This window comes from Carassius carassius, chromosome 9 (assembly GCF_963082965.1).
Source record: "Carassius carassius chromosome 9, fCarCar2.1, whole genome shotgun sequence".
NCBI lineage: Eukaryota > Metazoa > Chordata > Actinopteri > Cypriniformes > Cyprinidae > Carassius > Carassius carassius.
In genome coordinates, this window is record NC_081763.1 from 15,891,444 (window position 1) to 15,907,596 (window position 16,153).

At 37.5% G+C, this 16,153-nt stretch overlaps 1 protein-coding gene across 1 annotated transcript in view; it reads left to right on the top strand.

The window, feature by feature from the left end:
- The window catches only part of LOC132149076 (glutamate receptor ionotropic, NMDA 2A-like), a 148,973-nt gene extending 135,183 nt beyond the window's left edge, over positions 1 to 13,790 (top strand). The window contains exons 10-13 of the mRNA XM_059557994.1: positions 739 to 899; positions 5,012 to 5,199; positions 5,830 to 6,068; positions 6,950 to 13,790. Coding sequence (XP_059413977.1) covers positions 739 to 899; positions 5,012 to 5,199; positions 5,830 to 6,068; positions 6,950 to 8,743 — 2,382 coding nt within the window. The 3' untranslated portion in view covers positions 8,744 to 13,790. The remainder of the gene's footprint in view (positions 1 to 738; positions 900 to 5,011; positions 5,200 to 5,829; positions 6,069 to 6,949) is intronic.
- The last annotated feature ends 2,363 nt before the right edge of the window (positions 13,791 to 16,153 follow it).

Here is a 16,153-nt window from a genome sequence, read left to right on the forward strand (position 1 = left end):
GAAGATAAATGGAGGTCTTACTGGTTTGGAACTACATGAGGGTGAGTTATTAATAACATTACTATGATTTTAGGGTGAACTATCCCTTTAAATCAACCATTTTTTTTGTGAAGAACATTTTAACAACATCTAAAAACCTTTTCCCACTATAAGAAACCTTTTTGTGCAGTCAGAAGGTTCTATGGATGTTAAACTTTCTTCATGGAAGCAAATATGCTAATAAAGAACTTGAATTTTAAAAAGTAAGCAGCTGTTCATAAAAAATTGCATCATAAATTGGCAGGATTAGATTAACAAACTCCTCTCAAACATTTCTTTAATACTCCATTTAGTGTAAAATGAACTTGTACAAAATGTTTCACAATGTTGATAATTAGTTTTAAACTTAATGTGCCCATGAAGGTTCTTCAAAGTATTTAATATCAAAACTAGAGGATTGTTAAATTGTCTTTTACTCTTTAAGAGATTAAAAAAGTTATTATTGTTACTGTACAATATGGTTTCCGTATGAAGGTTTTCCAAAGTACTGGAGTAAGAAAAGATCTTTGTTAACTTCAAAAGATTTGGGTTGTAAACTACTTATTGGTTCTTATTAGAGGCAGTCATTTTAAGAGTGTTAGTGATAGAACTAAATTTTCAAGTGTTTTTTTAATCGTTTTTATTTATTGCCATGGAAGCGTTTTATTTCCTGCTATGCCTTTATTGAGATTTTTTGTTGTTGTTTTTTTTACTTTGCAGTTTCAGAGTCCCTACTCCTACTCCCCTCCTTTCCGCTTTGGAACGGTTCCAAATGGCAGCACAGAGAGGAACATACGTAAGAATTACCCCGACATGCACCAGTACATGGTGAAGTACCATCAGTCCGGGGTGAACGATGCACTGGTCAGCTTGAAGACTGGGTATGTACAGCACACTCTCACTGTGTTTATCCTGTCAGTCTGAGCAGAATGGGTGAAATAGTGAATGAGTCATTGTTTTTGCTGGCATATAATTGCCTTACACTGAATGTTGGCCGTGCTTCTTTAAAATGGCATAGTTATTATAAAAGGAATAGTTAACCCAAAAAATATGATTTTGTTATTATTTACAAATTTTTATGGCTTTCCTTCTTATGCGGAACACAAACAGTACAACACACAAACAAATGAGTATCCAGGCCATCATCAAGCTACAAATAGTCAATAGTTTTTTTAAAGGGCTCATATAATGTTACTAAAGCAAACATTTGCTGTAATGAAATGTGTTTATGCGTTTTAAGGTTAAAAAAACACATTCACATCTGACACAATCATTCTGAAAAGTGAAGTGTGCTCTGATTGGCCAGCTATCTAGTGTGCTGTGATTGGTGTGTGACAGAAATGTTACGCCTCTCAACATACTGTGATGCATGTCCCGGTGTTCTAACAAATAATGCTACCTGTCAGATTATGCTATCAACATTGTATTCCTCCTACTGCAAGGGTAGGTTTAGGGTTGGAGCAGGTGTACAAGTTAATAAAAGATTTTGCATCTGAATTATGCTACCATCTGTTTTACTGGGATGTACTGTAGCAAAATCTCACTAAACCAATAAAGCCCATTACAAATAAGGCATTTGTTGCATCCAGTGAGGACATAATTATGGATTATAATGACTTATACTATCTTTTTATGCATTGCATTGTATCACGCCACGTTAACATAAAATCATGTCTGCATTTGTGATCGGAGAAATGACAAACAACAAGCACTTCTCACTACACTGCTCAAAACTCACGTTTGAATCATCAGTGGTTAAATGAGGCGTTTTAGGAGGGCATGGCTGAATCTTAACTTTTATAAAGAAAATCTCTTTGGATTTGAAACTTTAGTCTTTGCAAGTTTACAGTGACGTGACATACAGCCAACTATGTTGACCTATACTCAGAATTCATGCTCTGCATTCATGCGCGTAATTTGAACGGGGGTTACGGGGGTCATGACCCCCCCAAAAATCAGATCCAGCTAATATAACCCCCCCAATATCATCACATCATTCAGATTAAAATAAATACGAAATATTCAGAATGAATACTTTTGTTCGTTTTCTTTATTAATTTCATTTGCCAGCAAGAAAGATAGTATCATATTTTAAATAATCTGTAATGTACCCCCCGCCCACCGCACCGATTACTTGGTATTAACCAACCAGCTTTCTCTACCAAGTTCATGTTCACTATTTTGCGCAGTCGCTGGGATGAATGGTTGTAGAAAGCTGACGGAAAGATGAAAAGGACACTGAAAGGCAGCCAGATAACGATTTTTCATTGTTTGTTGACACCAGCCGAAAAAAGAAAAAAAAAAAAAAGTAAAGAAAAATCTTGACCAAACGGAGGTACCTTTCTCAAAGTGTGGGGAATAGAGACATGACAAACAGGTTTTGTGCCCATCTTTTTAATTCCTTTATTTATTGAACATACACTCAAAAGAAAACAAAGACATATTTAAATGTAAGCCTTACTTAACCTTTTCACAGTAAGTTTAAAAGTTTTTTAAAGGCGACCGTTATTGATCGTAGTATCACTATTGTTCCCATGGAGACGCATCATTCATTGCTTGTCACACCGCAGCCACAATGGCGCTGAATGACTGTTGATCTGCTTTTATTTCCTTTTTTATTCAAAATTTCACAAATTTGTTAGCTATAGCAGGATATATCTGATATTCCGATTGTGAAATATGTGCAAGTGGATGTGTTTTGTTGTTCAAACACCTTTATAACGATCAAGTTAGTTGAGCTGTATGCGCAACGTATCTATCTTATTAAAATTCCTAAAAAAAAAAAATACGTACATTATTAGGAATTTACCACCTCCGACTCAATTTGAGATTATTTTTTTTTTTTTTTCTTTTTGCATGGAGTTTGCAAAGTGACAAAATGAATCAAAGCACAACTAATGTTAGTCCATATTTTCTCAGTTTCTGAATTTGATGTTATTAGAGGCTAAATGCAATCACAATTTTTTTTTATCTACTTTTGAGTCTTATTTCATGCAAAGTGATAATATAATTCCACTTTAATTTTCTCTATTTGAAAGTTTTTAATGCTGTTATTTGATGTCCAGTTTTTAAAATGTGATGTTGATAAAACACATTTTAACAGTTAAACTTTAAGCCTAGTTTATTAACATTTTGTTGGGGTGATTGGGTGGGGCTCGGAACCCTTTTCCTACCTCCGAAGTGGGGAATGGCAGAAAAAGTTTGAGAAACACTGAGTTAGCTGATGATTTGTTTTGTTGACTGGAGTTGGCTGGCTAGATGTGCGTTTGCCAGTGTCCTATGAGGTAAAGCCAGAGGGTGCCAGGGACTGTGTAGAACCAATGTCACTGAATTGTAACTTAAGTTGCTGTTTGCTCCAATACAGTCACCCGTTTTTTTGGGGGGGATTGCATAATTAAATTATGCAAATTAGCATGTTATCTTTTACACAAGAAAATTATTCAACAAATAAATTAATTAATAAATATGCCGCGAGTTTAACCACCCCAATGGTAGACCCAAAGTTATGCCCTTGTCTGCATTTAACCCAGCCAAAGTGCACACACACAGCAGTGAAAACACACCCTGAGCAGTGGGTTTATGTTATGTGCCATTTATGCTGCAGCTCCCAGAGAGCAGTATTGCTGCCCTATAAACACATTGTTCTTTTTAGCAACATCACATAACCCCTTTAAACAGCTTTCATTATCTCTCTGAACTGCAGCAAGGCTGTGTCGTTATATATTTGAAGATGGGTACATATGCACCATTTTTAATTACCTTAAAGTATATTAATAAAGCGTAGATGATTTCCTTTGGAAGTGCACTGCATCATTTCTCGCAGCTTGGCATATCACTACACATACTGCAGATCCACCGTTAACAAAAGAATCATTGAACAAATCACGGATGTCAGCGTGATCCCTGAGTTACATTTGACATTCTTGAAAATGTCAGACAACCAGACTAATGAGTCTTAGACAAAGGCTTTTCCACAGAGAGATCGAGTTTGTCAAGCAGCCCACCTTGGCTCCAAATGTCAGTGTGTTGGTGGGGTCTAAAGTCGGGTGCACACAGAATGATTTTTTGTCAGATTTTTGCAGTTTAAAACAAATTTAAGAGATGATTTCAGTCATGATCTGGTCATATGATGGCTGTCTAATGAAGAAGCATAAACTTCCTTACATTACAGCTGAGTTACAACTGTCTATCTAGGGTTTAGCATGATAAAAAAAAGGAAAAGAAATGGTCAAGAAATGACCATGATGGGGGGGGGAGGGGGTTCGGGTGGAGTTGAGTTTTATAATATTACATTTCAGTCTGTTATTAATTTTTTTTTTCATAAAATAAAAAATAATAAAATAAAACAAACAAACAAACACACACACACACACACACACACACACACACACATATATATATATATATATATATATATAATCTGGACTAAAAAAATAATTTATTTATATAGTTAAGACTGTACATATTGTGTTTTTACATAATGTGATACATTTGTTTTTGTTTTTAATTTACTGCACTGCTCCGAACAAATATTATTCCAAAGAAGTGTTAAAGAGAAGAGCATTACTAGAATTGTGTCTCACAAGCACCAATGAACAAGTTAGATTGAACAATGGCAGGATGCAGGCTAATACTTTACAACCAAACAGTTCTGTGAAGTATGCAGCCTTTTTATTTCTTACTATATATTTTGTACAAAAAAAAAAATAAAATAAAAATCTAAAATTTTCTAATCCCTGGCATAAAACATTAGGCCAAAGTCAATTAAATAGGGTTTTCTCTCCACTGCTTCTGGTTTGGTCGCAAACAGTTCTGTCTCTCACCTTTATCTTGTGCCCCTGCATCTGCCTTATTGCTGTAAAGATAAAATATGTTATGATTCATTCAGTGCTTTTGGTGACATGGCAGTGGTGTTAAGGCATAAGAATGACTCAGAAAATGTAACCTCTCTATTTGCTATCTGAATAGTGTATGTGCTCTTTCTTTTCACAAGCAAACTGGATGCCTTCATATATGATGCAGCTGTGCTGAACTACATGGCTGGTAGGGATGAGGGGTGTAAACTAGTGACCATTGGTAGTGGTTACATCTTTGCTACCACTGGCTACGGCATCGCCCTGCAGAAAGGATCAGCCTGGAAACGCTCGGTGGATCTGGCCATTCTGGCTATTATTGGAGATGGTAAGTGCTTGCATGCCTAGCAGCAGTCCAGAATGTTGTGCATGCTAGAAAACATAGGCACATTATGTGTTAATGATTCATATTCATATTTATGAGTGCAACTGTCTCTATGTTGAAAATATGTCTGTCAGTTCTTATCTTATCTGTTTCAATAAAAGTTTCTGCTAAGTGAATAAATGAAAATGTCTACCCTAAAGAGTTTTTTATGCTGTGCATTGAAGCCAGAACTAGAATGTGTTGTGTTCATGTCCATCAGCAATGTCCATCTGTTAAATTATTTAGCATAGTTTTATTTCAGGGTGCTTCCTTCATAGATATCTGCAGCATTTTCTCTCTCCATACTATACGCTGTGCTTCACAGTAGTGCTATACGCCAGCATGAAAAATGACAGAATTATCCTCCTGGCAGCTGCACCTTGTAGAGAAAGAGAAAAAAAATCTCATATGGTGCTAACATATGGATAAAGTTGAAGTGTAAAATTTTACTGATCCTCACTTCGACATGTTAGGGCATAAGGGAGTTTTGGAACAGGAGGATTTGTCTTTGGACGGTAGTAGAGCAGCCCACCTGCACACTGGGAGACAGAGCTGATTGATGACGTGGGCCTGGGTGTGTGTGTCTCTCCTCAGGTGAGATGGAGGAGTTGGAGGCTCAATGGCTGACTGGGATCTGCCACAATGAGAAGAACGAGGTAATGAGCAGCCAGCTGGATGTGGACAACATGGCTGGAGTGTTCTACATGCTGGCGACTGCCATGGGTCTCAGCCTCATTACCTTTGTCTGGGAGCACCTGTTCTACTGGAGACTCAGATACTGCTTCACTGGCATCTGCTCGGGCAAACCTGGCCTTCTCTTCTCCATCAGCAGGGTAAGCTTCTGGGCAGGGCAGGATTCCATTTTACATGTATAGAATGAATTTAGTGCATTTAGTGCATTAGTGCATAAAATGTATTTAGTGCATAAGCCTGGTCTGTAATCATATGCATACTGTATAAAGTAGTATGAAAAGCAAAAAATAAATAAATAAAATAAAACACATTGGGACAAATGTTGCACCCGTTATTTTGAGATCAAGCGGTAATTTGCTGTCACCCCATATTACTGCAATAGACCACATAGTGGTTGTGAGACACTGTTAAAAAAACTGATTTTGGTGTTTGCTGAATCAGCCTTGACATTAGGGACAGAAATATTTTAATTCTGAGAGTGTCAGTGGTAATCCAGTTAGCATTTGAGCTCACTCTTTAGCCTGACATGGGCAGTGTTTGAAAGAAAAGTTGGTCAGAAATTAGATTTTAGATTTTTTTCCATGGCCAGGGAGGTTAAAATGAGAGTGCAGCAGTCTGTTTTGACAGCATGATCTCTAGCATAGCCAAAAGCTCAGTATGTCTTTGTTTAGTTTTGATCCCTGATGGGATTGTGTACATGCTCTCAGTGAGAGAATATGGTGCATCTGATTAGCATCTTTAAGGTATTGAAATGCTGGTATTGGACATCTCGAGCATAACTGATGTAAGTGTTTACTGGGGAAAAGAGATTCACAGAGATTGTAAGAGGAAAGGATAATTTTTAAAGGAAATTTGGTAATTTGTTTCTAAATTTGAAGGCATCTGTGTCACTGGCTTTATCTATGCCCTAATTAAAAACTTCATAAGCGCTCTTTGATCACACTGATGGGTACATTTGCAAGTCACAGACATCATGGTTAATGTATGAATATTGAACTTGATTCACTCTTTTTTTCCACAGGGTATATGGAGTTGCATTCATGGTGTTCACATCGACATGAAGAAAAAGTCATCTGACCTGGACTTCAGTCCACAGTCCAACATGCTTAAGCTTATCAAGTCTGCCAAGCAGATGACTAATATGACCAACCTCAGCGGCTCCAGGATGAACTCTCCTAAACGTGGTGGTGAGTTCATGCATTCGGCAAGCCCCATGATCATGGACATGATGGCAGAGAAAGGGAACTTCATCTACACTGACAATCGTAGCTATGCCCAAAAGGACATCTATGGAGACTCCAGTGAATTGCAGGCATATCTGGCAAACCGTCATAAGGATCATCTAAACAACTACATCTTCCAAGGTCAGCATCCCCTCACCCTCAATGAATCAAACCCTAATACTGTAGAGGTGGCGGTGAGTGAAGACACATCCCAGACCAATGCAAAACCCCGAGCTCTGTGGAAGAAATCTGTGGATACTTTGCGTCAAACTCAGGGGTCTGATACCCTAGATCCCCGTTTGTCCATGAAGAGTCAGAGGTACCTGCCAGAGGACACAGCACACTCAGATATCTCTGACTGCTCAAGCAGGGCAAACTCCTACAAGGATCCAGAAAATAACAAGCACCTGAAGGCCAAGGATAACTTAAAAAAAAGATCGATGACGTCAAAATACCCTAGGGATTGCAGTGAAGTAGAGCTGTCCTACTTAAACAAAAAGGAGGGCGGAGCAGGCAGAGAGAAAATATACACCATAGATTCTGACCGGGAGCTGAGTCTGCACTCAGAGTCACAACACTACAGAGAAGGCAGAGGCCTGACAACTGATGATTTGGATTTTGGCGAAATTTACTCAGACCACAATGACAATTACAGGAAATGTGACCAGCCCATCATACATCTCAACAGCAGCCCCCTACATCAAAGTGAATCAGATCTTCTGCCAGAAAGCATCTATAACAAACACTACAGCATGAAGGAGAAGAATCTCAGTCCTCACGAAAGCAACGACCGGTTCAAACAGACTCATTGCCGGAGCTGTCTTTCTAAGGTACCCAACTACAGCACTGGGCCGTACACTGCCCTACGATCACCGTATAACCGGTGCGAGGCATGCCTCCACATGGGCAACCTGTATGACATCAGTGAGGACCAAATGCTGCAGGAGGCCATGATCAGCCCTGGCATGCACCACGATGACATGTTTAGCCACTACTGGCCTCAGACAGATGGGCCACACGTACAGAGGAGGAACAGACTGAGGCTCAGCCGTCAGCACTCCTTTGACAACATCATGCTTGAGAAGCCCAAAGAAATTGACCTGAACCGGCCGGTGCGGAGCGTCAGCCTAAAGGAGAAGGACCGCTTCCTGGAGGATAGCTCTTATGCAAACATGTTAAACATCAAGGCTGACAAACTATTCGGCAGCAGGTCCATGTTCTTTAACCGAAACCTAGAGGAAAGCAAGCGTAGTAAGTCACTTTACCCTGATTACCCCTCGGACAACCCCTTCATGCAATCTGTACGGGATGACACTCGCTTGGTCCACGGCAGGAGCTCCTCTGACATTTACAAACAGTTGGCTCCCATCAAAACTAGGAACGAGAACAATCTGAGGTCCTCCGTGAAGTCCACCACTTCATACTGTTCCAGGGACGGTCGAATACCCAATGACATGTATATTTCAGAGCATGTAATGCCTTATGTAGCCAACAAGACTAGTGCATACTCAGCTCCCCGGGTTCTCAACTCTTCGCAGTTTAGCAATAGACGAGTGTATAAGAAAATACCTAGTCTCGAGTCAGATGTTTAATGCTTTTTTGTGTAGTTGAACTATTTACTCACTTAGAATGCCACAGTCACCTACATCTACTAAGTACCCGAGATACCGCTCTTCTTATACGAGCACTTTCCAGAGGTTTCTTCTGGGCAGGTATCTGCAGAAAGAGAGTTAGTCAAGTGTAAGCCAATAAAATGTGATCTAGCATGGAAGTTCCTGATCCTAAGGCAAGCAAGGGTATTTCATCCATGGCACTCGGCAATTGCATTTTTGCTTTTATTACTATAGACTTGGGATTTTTGGCATTCTAATCTAATCCTAATCCTATTTAGAATTTAGTCTCTTCTATATCTTATTTGGTAGCACAATAATCATTAGTTAACTACCCACCTCTGCTTTATAAACAGAACTTCTATATTACCGTCAGAAATAGATTTCTTTTGCATGTGTGTTTCTTTTCTTGTCTTATTTCAGTTGAAGTTATACTTGCATTAAGGTGATTTTGTTAGACAGCTAAGGTGGACATCTGTGCAATGAAAACTTGATCTGTATGTGGGTTGTTCAACAGGGAATATTATGTTGATCTTCCATTTCCAGATTGTGGGGAAGTTTTTGCAATGGAAGTTTGTCTCACATTTATTTCATTCAAAACTTCCATCTGTCACTGTACACTGTGAAACCGAATCGGAACATCACCTCTCGAAGACTTTTGTTTAATGTAGTTTGACGGAGCCTCGCTTCGCGGTTGCAATTCACTCATTAAGAGGGCCACTTGTGAAGCTTGAAGTCTGAACTAGAGCATTGGTTTTCTGTTGCAGTCTGTAACACGATCAACACCATATTCACATTGAGGACTACCACGCAAGACCTTTGTTCTGCAGACCTATTACTAAACTTTATACTGTACAGACACACTCAATGAACTCCATGCAATGTGAATCAGAACACATAGCCAAATCGTGTATTAGATCAAATACCTCAGGATGGTTCTGTGTCATTTTGTGTAACTTTTTCTCTACACCACCTAAAGGCACATTCACATTGCATTTTGGCATGTTTTCCTCCAATCCGCTATGGTTGTCCAAGGACTTTCATATAGTTTAGAGAGAATCTTTCAGCCATCTTTGAAATGATCTTTATGTTTACGACTCCAATGTTTGTTGGAAAACAGGATGTGTATCAACATGAACGTGTTGTATGACTGCTCTAGCAGCTTCCGCTCTCATTCCAGACTTGCATTCTCTGAACTTCCTCAATAATGTGACATAATTCACTGTACACTTATCTTGAATATGTCATCAGTATCATAATCATGAACTTATTCATCATATGAAGTGCTGCTTTAAGAAGCTAATGTGCATATGCACATGTAAAATATCAAAGTCTTGTAATCATATATCCCATACATTGTTTTTACTCTTTGCAAGTTGTTTTTCAGTTATTTTTTCACCCTTGTAATAACCCCGGTCTTTAAGGAAAATGTATTTTGATTACATGAACATGAATTATAATAATGGCATGCAACTCAATTGTAACTCTTTCTATGTTTTTGTTATGATGTTATGATCACACATTATTTGTAACAGGGTGCAAATATAGCATATATATGGAAAGAAAATGATCATTTATGTTGCAGAGCTGCTGTTTTGGGGAAGTAAGCAAGGTATTAGCCTCTAGTATTAATCACAGAGCACCATCTGCATTGATTTTGTATCCTTTGTGAGACGAGGTGAATATCCTTGCTCTTCCTCGATTGGCAGGTGAAAACATCACCAGCTATGCTTTCTGTGTCTTACCTGTCACATATAAGGCCAGACTTAACCTGTAAAGAGAGAGAGAAAAAAGTCCTATTCGGGCCTGCTATCCCTCCAAAGATATGACGTCTTCTTGATTTTCTCTATTATCTATGGTTTGCTGTAAGAATAGAGCTTTTTTAATTCCTCAAAGACTTTACAACTATTTTGAATATATGACACTTGTAAATTTGCTTGTAAATTCACACTCAAATAATTCATGAAAGTTATGATGATACAGAGTAAACTATTTTTTGTGGGGGTTCCACAGGTCTGTACAGTAGCACTCATTTTCTGTAATGGCGTGTACAAAAAATGACTCACAAAGTCTGCATCAAAATGTCCGATTTCAGAGTCTCCATGCAGTTTGTTATCAGGGATTGTAGCCCTGCAGTTTTTTAAGCTTGAACATTTCAGGGCTGGGTGTTGGGACTGCAGGTATTGCGGCAGATAAGTAAATACTGTCAATCCACTTGAAGGTGAGCTTGGATCAAGCATGCCTACAGATCGATGTGAGGAGAACTGGCTTCTTTGGTTCATAGATATGAGCCGTTGTGAGACTGCAGGGTACGAATCCATCTTGCTCATGAACCAAAGCTCTGCGACCACTCTGGCATATCGTTTAGGCTGCCAAACTTCTGGGATTTTTACACAGAAACATCTTGAAAACCAAAATGTACTTTTTACTTCACCGTTCTGTATTTGTCGAAGGTTATCGGAGGCAGTCGGGTGGAGCAACACAGGTCAGGTATTGATTGCAACAGGATACAGATGAACTGGGTGGAATTATTTTATGTAGCAGTTTTTGGCTATGCAAAAGCCATCTGTAGTTTATTAAAATATATATATTATATTATATTTTTGGTTTTATTTACCTCTCATAGAATAGTACACAGATGTGTAGCTCAGATGCTGATTATTTCCATAAGACGAGCTAGACTAGGCAAAGCACTGTAGTTCAGTTTCTAAAATACAGTAAGGGAGGATTTTTAAGTCAGAAAAAAAATGAGTACTTTCTCAGTTACACCTTAAACGCTAGTTAAGGGTTAATCTGTTTTGTCCTTCACGTTTGTTACGCTCCACTTCTTTCAGCAGAGATGTGTGTTTTTCTACATTTATCCGTGGATCGTGAAGAGAGGGACGTTTTGGATCAGCGGCTAAAGGCGCTCAGTCCGTATGCTGAATATTTACACTTTAAAAGTCTTTTCAGATAACAGAGATGCCTCCATCACCACGAGTTAGTCTTTCATAAAAACCCATTAGACTAAAAGATACATACAAAACCAATTTTCTTTCCCTTTGAGGCGAGTTTTATGATGGCATAGGACAGAATATCAAAAAGTGAACTATGGAAGTAGGGATGTGAGACGTTACTAAACATGACAATGGATCTCCTTCTAAGTCAATTCTGCATCCACATGGAAGACCATTTGAATTCCATTCTTTCCCGAAATGATATTTTGCCAAGTGCAGTGTAGTAAGAACAATAGGCCCTTTCGGCTGCCAGGCAAGCTGTTCTACTGTCACTGCATCATTGGCTGTGTTCCCATCGAGGTAGTTTGAAGGAGAAATCACCTCAGCTCAAATTACATCTGCCAGAGCCGCACAAGACACAGTGAGAAGGGGTAGGTGGCTAAAGACAGGAGCGAGAGTCCTCATGCATGACTGTGTCGTCTGCAGCTCACTCCCTTTCGTTCTCAGGCTGCTTTATAACCCTCAGGAAGACGTTTGCAGGGGCAAAACTGGCAGCTTGGAAACAATGCGGAAACACTCTTATCAGTCGTGTGGCTCTTTCAGTAATGCCATTTTTATCATTGCATTACTTATGTGAGGATTATTTCTTTTTACCTTAAGTTTTTTTTTTTTTAAATGCTGGTTTTGATTTCTTTAATGCATTTCCAGTAACAGAAATTCTGATGTTTGATTATTTTAATAGTGAATCAAAATAAAGGACAGAGAGTGATTTAGTGAGTACCGACCTTAAAGGAGGCAGAAAGTATCTTTTTTAATTCTTTGTTTGGTTGTTTGAGTTTGTTTGAGCACAGAGCTGCTGGAATACTTATTAAAGAATAAAGGACGCTGCCTTCCTTGTGAAACGGACGATTTTGATCGTAGTGGACTCAAATGAAAAAAAAAAAAGAGAACCACTTGTGTTCTTGTGAGCTTTGCATCCATATTTTATGTGGTTAAAAGTAGAAATTATTTTAGAACAGCGTTTTATACTGGGGCGGGCAGCGATTGTCATGTGACTATAACCTATTTATCACTGAAACCATGTGACCTGCTGCCTAAATGTTCTTTTATAATGAAGCATTATCACCTGTGTGCATACTGAAATGTCTTAAGAACTTTTTAATGTAAGTTTGAAGTAATTGCTTACATAAAGCTGACACAAATTTGCATTAATGAAATCATTTCTGCTATTACAAAATTGCATGAGAAAGTACTAATTCAGTGGGGTGTTTTAAACATATCCCCTGTTCTCTCTAAAGTACATTTCATTTGGAACATAACGTATTGTGTTCAGATTATTATTATTATATATTTTTTTTCATTCTCTGCTTTTTTATGTGTACATAGATCATATTAAAAGAACAGGTCTGATATGTGACTTGAGAAATATCAATACAATGTGGTTGCAGGACATGTGCTGGGTTACAAGATATATAAACATGTATATAAGTCAAAGTTTCATTTTTCTAATAAAGGCTCTTTCTGCCACTTTCTATGATCACTGTATCTGTTGCGGTATGTTTCCGAAGCCTGTGCTCCAGGTGAATGTTGCAGACACCTTGAAAGTTCATGAAGAAGGGGGTTGGGAGCTGACTGACAGCTCTGGTAATTCCAAGTGATGATTGATACATGCCGTAATGTCACTCAGGCCTCAAATCTTCAGCCTGAGCATGTGTGAAACGGGCCAGGACCCAGCAATATTACACGAGTCAAAAAAGCAGCTTTGCTATCAGCAGAAATGAGGCATTATGTGTCCACAATGGAGATACTCTGTCACAGACAGCTTTGAGAAATAAAAGAGAGATTTATCTGTTTAGTGATTATTTTTCTTCGTTTTGCATCCATCTATTGAGACAATCCATGTATTAACAGTATTGTTATCAGTATTAAGAAACAAATAAATAGTATTTTATTTTTCACACATAACTGAAAAGCCTATTTTGGTCTTGATAACAACTTTCATTCTTGCTGACATTGTTTTTATGTACTTTTCCACAGTCTCTGTTGTTATTGACTATTATTGGGCATCTGAATAAAAAAATAATAATAATAAAGTGCTTTACTATTTTATATACACACACACACACATGCATGGGGGAATATCTATATAGTATTTATTCATTACATTTTTGATATTATTATTTATTGTTATAAAATGTATGTTATAATCATTTATTTCTCTTTTTATGTTGTTATTAATTATTATATCATCATATTTTTTAAATTACATGTTACTATCCATATATATATATATATATATATATATATATATATATATATATATATATATATATATTTTTTTTTTTTTTTTGATAATATGCTTCTCATAAGTATTATTATTTTTAATGATCAGGACACTGAATCACACACAAAAAAAATTATCATAAAAGTGAATGTTTAAAAAAAAAAATTAAAAGTGAAATTTTTTTACTTACATTTTTAGCAACCACTCATGATTAGAGTAAATGATTTTGACATGATTAAAGACACCAACAATGTTGAGAATATGGTTTCCGTAAATATATCAGAAATAATTTCAGGCTATTCTGCATCGATTTCCACCTTGCAGCAAAGGTTGCACTGTTGTAGAACTTGCATCTAATCTATGCAGCTCTAAACTCTGCCTTTGTTCTGAGGTAATGTACAGAAATATCGATCATATCTTGTATGACTGGGACAAATATTCTTTCAATATCTAAATAGGGTTTGTGTTTTAGAGAGAAGGCGGCACTATCAATTGTCTTTGCTATTTAATGGATCTTTAGGCTTCTGGTGTTCATGGTTCTGGAACAAAGCACAATAACTTTACTGTCTAAGACTAACAATGACTCACTTTCACTGGGAGAAAGAAAACAATTGAAGATGTAATCTTTAGGAGAAAAACCTGCTCAGAGTAAGTGAATTGTTTTAGCTGGAACTGCTTGCAGGGTTTCAGCACTGAAGACTTTATAATCATCATTCTGCACATTGTAAAGATGCTAACATTTGAACAAACACAATGGTACCTGTCTAAAACAATTACTCAACCATGGAACTTTTTATTTTATTTTAATCTTACGAGTAATATCATTATTTTTTACAGAAGAAAGATAAATGAATAAAGAACCCAAATGAAGACACCGCAGGCGCAAAAAAGAAATACACAATGACAGCAAATCTAGGGGCCGGCATCTGTGTGCAATGAGTTACTTGCATGCGGAATGATTTCAGCTGCAGATGTGCCTTTGTTGCTCACTGAAGGGAAATGAATAAGTTTGCTCAGCTTTGCTCATTTTCAAACACTGGCTAATGTGGGCTCCTGATCTCTCGGCTGTATCTTGTAACGGGCTGCAATTAATCATCACAAGCGTGATGTACTGTAGAATGGCAGGACTAAACCTCTAATTAATTACTTAACAAACTAGCCAACAAAACACATTTTCACAGCATTTACTCTTTGTAGTTGACATGAGCTGACAAAATATAGCATTCTAAGCTAAACACTGTCCTTCTGCCTTCTTTTTTTCTGTTGTGATCATTCTCTATTCAGCAGAACAATTGAAAGTCAAAACGCATGAATCCAAATGACAAATCAGAGGTTTTCATGACAAATATATTGTAGTTAAAAATGAATGCTTTGTGTCTGTATCAACTGACCTTAATCTAATGGTGTGTTCAATTCATGTCAGAAAGATTGTACTGATGAACTGAATTTACATTGATGCTACTGTAATGTCAATTATAAGTGGGAAACTTTTTTTTTTTTTTTAGTTGTAGAGATTGCGAGACTTGTTGAAATCTATGAAATTAATATATATATATATAAATTTCATAGATTTCAACGGGTCTCGCAATATATATATATTAAATTGGCTAATGTACAAAATATATGTATTTTACAAATACTATAGAATATATAACCAATAAATAAAAAATAAAAAAGCACACCTGAATCACATTCTTTATTGAGCATTTTGTAAAAATGTAAAAAAAAACCTTGCTGTATGTGCATATATACTGTACATATATATATATATATATATATATATATATATATATATATATATATGTATATGTACATATATATATATATATATATATTGTAATGATATCAACTCTAATAATCATCGGGAAGAAGGAGGCGGGAACCGGCGGACAATCAAAAACATTTTAATAACAAAATAAACACAAAAACAGCGCGCCAGCCCCTCACGGACGACTGGTGCGCGCAAATAAAACCCAAAACACAACTAAAAGCCCAGGCCTGGTCCTCTCTCGTCCTTCACTGTCATCGCTCCAGTTTTATATCCTTCCATCTCCTCCATGGGCCTCGAGACCGGTGGGTCGAACAGGTGTAGTTCATCTCCAATCACTCCACCGGCCTCGCTCCCATGTCCCTCGGCCCCGCCCCACTCGTCACATACCCCCATCGCCCCTC